The 11,601-nt window shown below is 49.4% G+C and overlaps 1 protein-coding gene across 1 annotated transcript in view; it reads left to right on the plus strand.

The window, feature by feature from the left end:
* Positions 1 to 5,568: 5,568 nt before the first annotated feature.
* Positions 5,569 to 11,601, plus strand: part of rc3h2 (ring finger and CCCH-type domains 2) — a gene marked incomplete at both ends in the record, with an annotated part of 43,703 nt that continues 37,670 nt past the window's right edge. Inside the window, 1 exon segment of the mRNA XM_084324919.1 lies at positions 5,569 to 5,799. Within this exon segment, the coding sequence (XP_084181045.1) occupies positions 5,569 to 5,799 (231 nt within the window).

Here is an 11,601-nt window from a genome sequence, read left to right on the forward strand (position 1 = left end):
CGCTTGTATGGCGAAGAATATACGTAAAGTCAGTCAATAGCATGAGTCACTAAGAATAGCAGGAATCCTACGATGGGTCTAAGTTGACACCACCTGTCGTATAGTAGCAACTAGATAGGGCAACACTGGTACCGCCTGGAGACAATGGGTTCCCTCCGGGGGTGTAAGGCCTGGAGGGTAGAGGAATGTTCGGGTACTCCGTCTGATTCAATGAGGAATAAAGAGAATCCAGGTACAGGAGTCGGTCCTTGTAAACTCCCTTGATCAGCAGCAAAGTAATAATTGTAATCCAAATGCTAGATAGCATTGATGACAGCTAGCCAGCCTCCGTCCACGAGGCCGGCCCGAGTTGTAATCCTCACGAGGTTGAATCCCAAACGACAGTGGAAATCAACGATGCTCTTCTCCGGGTACCACGTTCCAAATCAATATAATCCAACCAGTAATGGTTCTGCAATCGCAGACGCCGATTCTCCTGTGTACATGTCCAACGGTTCTCCGCCTAGGACTCCTCGGGTGTGGGCGACGTATTTAGGCCACACACCCTGGCTAAGTACACTAGCTAAAGACACGACGAACCGCTGGGTAATGCTACACACGAACGAACTGTGGCCGCACGATATACAATAAATGAACGACTATTTACTTCACATTAGATTAGGTCGAACTCGACGTTACTTCATTAAACTCTGACACTTTTACTATTCTATTCGCACGTGGTTCTCAATGCTCTGTTAGACGCAAGGTTGCTCACTTCACTGCACGTTGACTCGTGGTGAAGGTGGGTAAGGTACTGAACGAGGCTGAACTGAACTACTGCTGTGTGCACCTTGCGCTCTATATATACTTAAGTGAATATCTAGTCCCAAACCGCAGTCTTTGTATGGTATCAATACGCTGACTCCGGGCATGTTCTGACATGCCTGAACTTGTCTTTGAACCTGCCGTTGGGGGCTTGCGCGCTGGCGCCTGGGGGCGCTGTCCAATAGGAGAGTGAATATTACTCTGGTTTGAACGCAGGTAAAGGGATATTCCGTGTATATATATAAATAATATACAAAGTATATCAAACAATAAAGGTAGATTCTCAGTTTAATCTGGCCCTTCACAACAGTGTTACTCTCTTGTGTTGTCCTGTCTTGCACTTTACTTAAAATTATTTATTTACTGTTGTACTGTTCTTAATTGTGAAAAAAGTATGCACTGTAATGCCAAAACACGTTCCATTTTGTACCTGTATGAAATGGCGAATAAAGTAATCTGAATCTGAATCTGAATCTGATAGAATCAAAGCAGACTGGGAGAGTGAGTTAGGGGAGATTATGGAGGAAGAGGTTTGGGATTGTGCGCTACAAAGGGTAAATACATTTGTACCTCCTGTGCACGATTAAATATAATACAATTTAAAGGGTTCATCATTCTCACATTTCCAAATCTAGACTGGCAAGGATATATTCCCTTCCAGATGCTAGCTGTGATAGATGTCATAACACCACAGCCAATTTATCTCACATGTTTTGGTCTTGTCCATCTCTATTTAACTTCTGGTCTGCTATCTTTGGAACTCTCTCAGAGACCCTTGATATCAACCTCCAACCTAACTCCCTCCCAGCCATATTCGGCATAACAGTTGGAGAGGACCCTAAGATTCTCAAAGGGCATAACAATATAATTGCCTTTGCAACTTTACTTGCACGCAGGAGAATCTTACTGCAATGGAAATCCAAACACCCACCAAAAGCTTCGGTATGGTTGAGCGATCTTATGCAATTCATTCATCTAGAGAAGATTGAATACTCACTTAGGCGGTCTAAAGACAGATTTCTGTCCGTCTGGGGTCCTGTCCTGAACCATGTTGGAGGACTTGTAACTTTAACGGATAACCTAGTTGTTGATTGTTGTAGTTTCTTATGCAGCCTTAAGCATTTACGTTCACTATGTTGATGAATGCAACCTAAAGAATCCTTGACTTATGTTACAAGTAGGGATGTTCCGATCCGATAGTTTAAAAATCTTCTGAAAATCACGTGATCGGCCCCAATCTCCGATCACGTGATTTTCAGAAGATTTTTAAACTAGACTAGTTCATAGTCTAGAATTATTCTGCATTAAGCCAATTTTATATTTTATTTTATTATTTATGACGGAATGTAACTGAATTTGTGAAGCTAGTCAAGCTACCTCTGTTACTGCACTACCTTTGTTATTTCACTATTCTGCACATGATTTGTTTTAGTTTACATGATTATTTTGTGGTGCACCACTGATAAGCTTTATTTTTATTTTGTTTAGAATTTTGATCCAATGCTGCAATAAGTGAAAAAAAAGAAGCTATATCCATGTTGGATATAATGGATATACTGTTAAAAAAGCCATATCCATAGGGTGGCTACGTGGTGCAGTGGGCAAGGCGCTCGCAACGAATGCTGGAGACTGGGCTCGAACCCCGCTCTCCACATTGCTTTCAGTTTAGCTGGTCGTCCACAGTAATACACATTGGCCGTATTACTGGGAGGGAAACTGAAGGGTGGGGATCGGGCGTTGTGGGGTCGGTTGGTGTGCCTGCGCAGTAGAATCAAGAAGCGACGGGGGCGTGGGGCCCCTCCAAAGCCCAGACCCCCGACGCTGAAAGATCGAGCCGCGCAGGTGAAAAGATGCGACGGCTGTTACCTCGAGTATCGGAGGGGACTCGTGCTATGTATGACTTAGTCCACATTGCAGCCGGCTTGTGGGAGGCAAGAAACAACGTTCGAAGACAGGGGAGGGTTGAATTGGACGATATGAAAATTGGGATGGGGGAAAAATAGAAAATGGGAGAAAAAGTGGATAAAAAAAAAGCCATATCCATGTTGGATATAATGGATAGTTGGATACGTTTATATACGTGTTTGGCCGACAACCGTTGAACGCCAACAACGTATACGTTATTTGATTGTTTTTCCTTTTTTTATATATTTTTATTCATTATTCATCCGGGGACCTCGGTGTTACCATAGGCCATAGGGAATGAGTCTGAGATCGCCAAAGTGCAATACCGGCCGCATCCAGCTAGACGGTGGTATCGAGCACCCTTTGAAACCTTGTATCTTGGCCTGTGCAACGGTCAAATGTCACCAGGCTCACTTTTCTTTGTCGGGCGAATGGAGCAGTTATAATGATCGGATTGAGACGCGTCAAATGCTCACGATGCATGATGTGTGGTGGATTATGTTGGCGACACGATCGACACCAATACTGGGACTCGCAATCAGATAATTGGAATATTCTTTTTGGGGTACATCCTAGTGAAGGTAAGGGCTATATGATATCAATCCTGCCTCGATCCAACCATGTCTTCACCCCGATCGCAACATATGTGTGTAACGTTACGCAGACCAGGCTGCAGAAACAAATTAGTGGGGGGGCATAAAATGTTCTCGGGGGGGCACAATGGTTTTTCAACACAGGTTCCATTTTATACATTTCAGCTGGGACAGCGGCGCTGTGGCTTGCTTGGCGCTGCCCACGATGCTGAACTAAACAGCAGAGAGGCAATTGAAAAATCTAATTTCTCTCTATCTTAAGAACATTCACTTATACAAAAACAGACTGAATGGATAACAGACCTGCTGGGGCAGCGGACTGAGAGCAGGGGACACAAACAGGCTGGATAAGATGGTCAGGAAGGCCAGTAGCGTGGTTGGGGTGGAGCTGGACTCTAGCGAGGGTGGCGGAGAGGAGGAACCTTGCTAAGCAACCCCTCCCACACACTATACACAGACTTGGCTGACAGGAGGAGCATGTTATAGGCTCACACTACCTAAATGCAGCACGGAACGGCACAGGAAGTCCTTCATTCCGACAGCCATCAGACTATACAATGCATCACTGTGCCTCACTGCATCACTGAGCACAGAGTTTTTTCTTCTATTTTTATTCTATTTCATTTTATTCTATTCTTAGGCCATTTGTTTTGTTATTCTTATTCGTGACTTGTTCTGTCTAAATGTTTAATGTTGAGTGATTTGCAGTGTGAAATTTCCCTCAGGATAATACATTTCTATTCTATTCTATTCTATTCTATATCTTTGAAAAGTCTCCATTTATTCAACACTTCTGAATTCACTGAAAACTTAACTGAACTGACAAAAATAAGGTGCATAAAAAGCAAACAAAATTCCTCCACAGGCTACTCACCATCATTAGTAGAGCGGCAAGCGGCGTTTGGGGACAGAGTGAAATCTTCTTAAAACACTGCCCCTCCACTCATTCCTGAACTTTTTTGTTAAGTCCTTCTCAAATGCCAACTGAATTAAATTGGCCTTGCGTCGATGAAGCATACTAAGGCGATGTTCTGTAAAGACGTTCTTGAGGGTAGAAAACTAATTTTCACAGAGTGCCGTGCTAGCTTCAGTAGTGTTGTTGTTGACATCAGTGCCCACTAGGGCTGTCCCTGACTAAGGATTTGGATAGTTGACTTTGATTAAAAAAAAAAAAAAAAAAAAACGTTATTTTTTTTCCCCAGGGTGGGCACAGTTGACTCTGTGGGCGGGCCCGGCCCCCTAATGCCCGCCCATGGCGCCGGGTCTGACGTTACTCCACAACGTATGCCGTTGGTGACGATCAAAGCATCAAAAAACGACCCCCCCCCCCCCCCTTTCATGCATTCATGATGAAACATAATACCTATGATATAGATTTGTTTTGGGAATAATAGCGTGTACAGGCAAGAAACTGCAACGTTTATAGTAGAATTGACGTATAAGCCTATTACTCAGCCTTTAGGGAATTACCCCTGACCACGCTATAACGATACTTATATTCACCACGGTATAACACGGGAACGTATGGATGGAAAAATGTATTATGTAACGATAGATAGGTGATGTCAAATGGGCCATAGTATTGTATCCATAGCTATAATATAGAATATAGTTATAGCTCTACAAACAAGGTGACGCGCTCCTATCTTTTAAAGCGTGGCAGTGCTCGAACGGGGCCCCGTCTAATCCCTGGCGGTCAATGAGTTAAGGGTCAACTTGATGCATTTTTTCTTTTCTTTTTTCTTAATGCATTGCCGAAAGATCAGATCGGGAAAAATCGTTATCGGCAGATACTCAAAATCACATGATCGGGATCGGACACTGTTCAGTTAAACTGATCGTCTAAGTCTATACTGTTCAGTTAAACTGGTGGTCTGAGTCTATACTGTTCAGTTAAATTGATGGTCTAAGTCTACACTGTTCAGTTAAACTGATGGTCTAAGTCTACACTGTTCAGTTAAACTGATGGTCTAAGTCTACACTGTTCAGTTAAACTGATGGTCTAAGTCTACACTGTTCAGTTAAACTGATGGTCTAAGTCTATACTGTTCAGTTCGGCCGATACTTAAAGTCTCAGATGGTATCAGCAGTAAACATTGCTATGGGTGGATCCCTACTTTCTAACCATCCTTTCCTCTTCTCCGTCACAGCTACCATCGACGCTGACAGTGAGAAGTTGTCGTGGTCGTTGTCGCTGGGGTGTCGTCGCGCCGCCATGTGTTCCCGCTGAGCCCCACAGCACCCCCTCCAGTGGTGTGGCGGCAGGATGCCAGTGCAGGCGGCCCAGTGGACAGAGTTCCTGTCCTGTCCCATCTGCTACAATGAGTTTGACAGCAGCGGCCACCAGCCCATCAGCCTGGGCTGCTCCCACACCGTCTGCAAGACCTGCCTCCACAAGCTACACCGCAAGGCCTGTCCCTTCGACCAGACGCCCATCAGCACGGATATAGATCTACTGCCTGTCAACTGTGCCTTGCTGCAGCTGGTCGGAGCTCAGGTGAGTGGGGAGGCATGCGTGTGTCTGTCTGTGTGTGTGTGTGTGTGTGTGTGTGTGTGTGTGTGTGTGTGTGTGTGTGTGTGTGTGTGTGTGTGTGTGTGTGTGTGTGTGTGTGTGTGTGTGTGTGTGTGTGTGTGTGTGTGTGTGTGTGTGTGTGTGTGTGTGTGTGTGTGTGTGTGTGTGTGTGTGTGTGTGTGTGTGTGTGTGTGTGTGTGTGTGTGTGTGTGTGTGTGTGCAGAATGTGCCCATTGGACCAAAATGCCATCAGTATTCACCAGTGTTGTGGTGCTATTTTTGGATATGGGGGAGCGCAGCTACTGTCTGACTGTGATTATGGAGTCTAGACAGTGAGCATTGAATGACCATTTGAAAGATGACACACTCATATATACACACACACGTAAAACACCTACAAACGCACGCACACACACACACACACACACACACACACACACACACACACACACACACACACACACACACACACACACACACACACACACACACACACACATTTGAATACTTTATTTGGTTCCACAAATTATATTACATAAACAGGGAATCAAATGTATCTGGCCAAGCAGCACTGAACACTTAAGGGTACACATAGCACCTCCTTCTCCACATGGCTAAGCTGCCACACACACACACACACACACACACACACACACACACACACACACACATACACACACACACACACACACACACACACACACACACACACACGCACACACACACACACACACACACACACACACACACACACACACACACACACACACACACACACACACACACACACACACACAGTGACAGATACAAGGAGGGAATAGATTTTAGTTTATTTTTAGTTTATTATAATCACCCACTATATTATTTTTACCTAGGGCAATATAGTTAATGTGACTTGTCAGAGAGAGAGAGAGAGAGAGAGAGAGAGAGAGAGAGAGAGAGAGAGAGAGAGAGAGAGAGAGAGAGAGAAAAAACTCTAACCCTAACTACCCTTACTGTCATGCACTTGTCCTAATAAACTAACCTACACTGTAGCACTCAACACTTTGATGAACATTGTTACTCAGCTGATAGAGTTGTACCCTTTCTGCTGCCTTGTTGTACACAATTTGTAAGTCGCTTTGGATAAAAGCGTCAGCTAAATGACAAAATGTAAATGTAAATGGAGAAAGAGAGAGTGTGTGTGTGTTTGGATAGAAAATAGGACATGTCGCGGTCGGGTGGCGTAGCGGAGATTGCGCTCGTCACCAATGCAAGTGTTATGGTTTGACACCGACCCCAAACGCAACGACACAAGAGAGTAGGATTCAGAGTTGCCAAATACGAGGGCTTGTTTATTTGGTACTAAGAATAAGAGAAACAGGGAAAGCAGGTCAAACAAGACAGGTACAATGATCAAGGGGCAAAGTTCTGCTGCTCTGCAGCTTCTCCCGTGAGGGTTGTCTTGGGAAGCAGGTGTTGACTTCTGAACCGCTCTGCAGAATCCTCTCGGTGGGTTCTCAGATGTTGTTGCGAGACCGAGAGAGGGAGAGAGGGAACGAGTCAGTGACAGAGCAGTCTTAAACGAGCAGGAGAACAGGGTGTACAATTCTTCGTGTTAACAACACAGTGAGCACAGTTCCAAAACACAGCCCAAGTGAATCTCTTCGTGTTAACAACACAGAGAGCACAATTCCAAAAACAGCCCAAGTGAAACTCTTCGGTGTGAGCAAACACACAGTGGATATCTTCATGTAAACACACAGTCCAATTGTGAAATAATATCTTCGGTGTGAGCTAGCACACAGAGGGAGATGGTAGATCCCAAAATATCATTCCATAAGGAACAAGCAAAAATAGATAATGGCTGGGTGAGTGACTGTTTGACAAAAAGGTGGTAGTCTTCAGTGTAAGTTTACACACGAAAAACGGAATAGGTCAAGAACAGTCAAATAGATAACTCACCCAGACGAGATGCGTAATTGGAACTGGAACAACAGTAGAGGCGAGCGCGCGCCACGGGAGCAGGTATCCAAGCGAAGGCTTCTAGGAATTCCTGGAGAACAGCACAGAGAAAAAAGCAGCAGCAACAGCAACGGGGAAAAATATCCAGAGACAAATCAAGGCGACAAAACAAGACGATCCAACCACTTAGGGTGGGGAAAAACGGGGTATAAATAATGAGGGATCGATTGATTGAAAAGCGTGGGGAAGTGAGAGAACCAATCAGCGACGTCTCTGATGACGTCAACGGGGAGAAAGCAGTGACAGCTGGGGAATGTGATTGAAAAGCGTGGGGAAGTGAGAGAACCAATCAGCGACGTCTCTGATGACGTCAACGGGGAGAAACGTGTGAACGAGGGGATAGAACCAATTGACAGAAAATGAAAGAAAACAAAGCGAGGGTGGTTAAAGGAACAGAACGAGTGAGAGCGCAAGGACAGAAACCTCACAGTACCCCCCCCTCCACGGGAGCCACCTGGCGACCAGGCCGACCCGGCCCGTCAGGATGGGCTCGATGGAAGTCAGTGATCATCCACCAACACGGGAGGCGGCGGATCAGGAGCTGGAGGCAAAAGGGGACTGAGGGAGACGGGCTTAACCCGGGAGACATGGAACACGGGGTGGATGTGCATGGATGCAGGAAGCCTCAGGCGCAGGGCCGCCGGACTGAGTACCTTCAGGACCTCGAAAGGTCCGACGAAATGGGGTTTGAGCCTCCTGGCCGAGGACCGTAGCGGGAGGTCCCTTGCGGAGAGCCACACTCTCTGCCCAGGGCGGTAAGTCGGCGCAGGAACCCGGCGCCGGTCGGCACCACGACAGGCGCGCTCAGATGTCTGGAGCAGCGGACCAATCATCACAGTACTTCAAGAAGCCCGTGGTGGGGAAAGAGCCAAACCTTACAGCACCCGGCGACCCACACGGCCCCGGCCTGCCCGGACGGGACCCAAGGAAGCCGGCGATCAGGGGCACTGGAGAGGGGGACAAAGACAGAGGCCCGGAGAGGGGGACCGGAGACGGGGACAGAGGACCGGCGAGGGAGGCCGGAGACGGGGACTGGGACCCGACAGCGGAGGCCGGGCACAGGGACAGAGAACCGGCGAGGGACGCCGGAGACGAGGACCGGGACCCGGTGAGGGGGCTGGACGGCACCCGAAGACACCGGGCACGACAGGAGGGGCTCCACCCCTTGATGGCACCGGAGGACCAGGCGATGTGGGGCTCGTGCAGCGCGAGCCAGGGCCTGCCCAGGACCACAGGGACAAGAGGAGAGCTGGTGACGAAAAACTGGAGCCTCTCAACGTGGTCACCAGCAACGGTGAGAAGGACTGGACAGGTGCGTTGAGTGACGTCAGCCAGGCGGCGATGATCCATTGCGAAGACCTCCAAGGGCCTCTCGAGGTCCTCAAGCGGAATGCCGGCCCGGGTGGCAAACCCAACGTCCATGAAACTCCCCTCAGCACCAGAGTCCATGAGTGCACCCACCGTCGCCCGCTGGTCCGCCCAGGCTAGGGTGACGTCCGCCAGACGGTTGGGTGGTGCACGGGTGGGTATGGACGAGAGGTCCGGAGGCGACTCACCAGCGGGCCTCCGGGGCGGGGGACAGGAAAGACGGCTCACCAGGATCTCCTGGGGTCTTGGCGAGCCTGGTCCTCTTGGCCGGGCACGGCAATTGGAGACACGGTGTCCACCCTGGCCACAGTAGAGGCAACGGCCGGAGAAGAGCCTGGACTCCCGTTCGGCCGGGCTAAGGCGGTTGCGTCCCAGCTGCATGGGTTCCTCCTTGGTCACGGCTCGGGAGGGAACAAACCCACCAGTCACGGAGGGGGCAGGACGGACAGCACTGTAGAGGCGGCCGCTGGGAAAGGGAGCCCCTGAGCGGCGGTCGATGGCACAGTCGTAAGGCCGGCGAGGCGGAAAGACCTGAGCCCTGGACTCCCTGAAAACCCCCTCGGGGTCGTAGTACTCGGGGGGTACGTCTGGGGTAAAGAAAACCTCCTCGAGGTCGTGGTCCTCGGGGGGTACGTCTGGGGTAAAGAAAACCTCCTCGAGGTCGTGGTCCTCGGGGGGTACGTCTGGGGTACCGAAATCCTCCTCGAGGTCGTGGTCCTCGGGGGGTGCGTCTGGGGGTCCCCGTCGGGTTCTCTCACGTCTTCTCTCCTGGAGGCGTCCGTCGACGCGGATGGCGAGGCTGAACAGGTCCTCGAGGGAATCAGGTTCCTCCTGGGTCGCGAGCTGGTCCCTGACTGCGTCACAGAGCCCTCTCATGAAGGTTAGGCGAAGAGCAGGTTCGTTCCATCCACTCTCCACCGCCGCCAGTCGAAACTCCATGACATAGTCCGTCACCCTGCCGCTCCCCTGTCGGAAGGTCCCCAACCGGGCTCCAGGGTCCAGACCTCGGGCTGGATGGTGGAACACTCTGCGGAGCTCCGCCACGAAGTCTGGGTAGGAGAACAAAAAATCTGCCTCCATTGCCCAGGAGGAAGTGACCCACTGGGCAGCATGGCCTGAAAGTAGGTTGGTTATATAAGCCACTTGGGACCCACGAGCAGAAAAACGGCTTGGTTGATGACGGAAAACCAACTCACATTGCATGATGAATGTGGCACACTCCTCGGGATTACCGTCGAACAGCCGTGGGACGGAGAGAAGGGGTTCCCGAGATGCGAGATCTGCTGGGGCTGCGGGGAATGTTCCTGAAGGGTGTGAGAGGTGAAAGGCATTAACGGTGTCGCCCAGCGAGTGAAGCTGAGCGAGAATGTCGGACTGTTGTCCCGCCAAAGCGGCCATTGAACCTTGAATAAGCAGGACCTGCTCTCGGAGTCCCTGTACAGCAGCTGCAGCCGCATCCAGCTGTAGGGCGTGTTCCTTGGCTGACTCTAACTGGACTGCCGCTGCTGTGCTGACTCTCTTGCGGGCGCAGACTGCGCAGGCCAGTATGAACCCCTTGACGTCGTTCCTCATGGTGGGCCACCAGAATCGACGAGCCAGGAAGGAGAACGTGCGATGAACGCCCGGGTGGCAGGCGAACCGGCTGGTATGGCCCCACTGGAGGACCCGGGACCGGACTGAGTTGGGGACAAAGAGACGGTTAACAGGTACATTGCCTGGAGCGCGATGGAAGCGTAGGGCACGCCTTACCACCCCCTCGATGCCCAAGGTGACTACTCTCTCTGTGTCGGCTGGGGTCGTCATTGGTTGGATCGTAATGTTATGGTTTGACACCGACCCCAAACGCAACGACACAAGAGAGTAGGATTCAGAGTTGCCAAATACGAGGGCTTGTTTATTTGGTACTAAGAATAAGAGAAACAGGGAAAGCAGGTCAAACAAGACAGGTACAATGATCAAGGGGCAAAGTTCTGCTGCTCTGCAGCTTCTCCCGTGAGGGTTGTCTTGGGAAGCAGGTGTTGACTTCTGAACCGCTCTGCAGAATCCTCTCGGTGGGTTCTCAGATGTTGTTGCGAGACCGAGAGAGGGAGAGAGGGAACGAGTCAGTGACAGAGCAGTCTTAAACGAGCAGGAGAACAGGGTGTACAATTCTTCGTGTTAACAACACAGTGAGCACAGTTCCAAAACACAGCCCAAGTGAATCTCTTCGTGTTAACAACACAGAGAGCACAATTCCAAAAACAGCCCAAGTGAAACTCTTCGGTGTGAGCAAACACACAGTGGATATCTTCATGTAAACACACAGTCCAATTGTGAAATAATATCTTCGGTGTGAGCTAGCACACAGAGGGAGATGGTAGATCCCAAAATATCATTCCATAAGGAACAAGCAAAAATAGATAATGGCTGGGTGAG

The sequence above is a fragment of the Notolepis coatsorum genome (genome assembly GCF_963971535.1).
Source record: "Notolepis coatsorum genome assembly, chromosome: 11".
Classification (NCBI taxonomy): Eukaryota; Metazoa; Chordata; class Actinopteri; order Aulopiformes; family Paralepididae; genus Notolepis; species Notolepis coatsorum.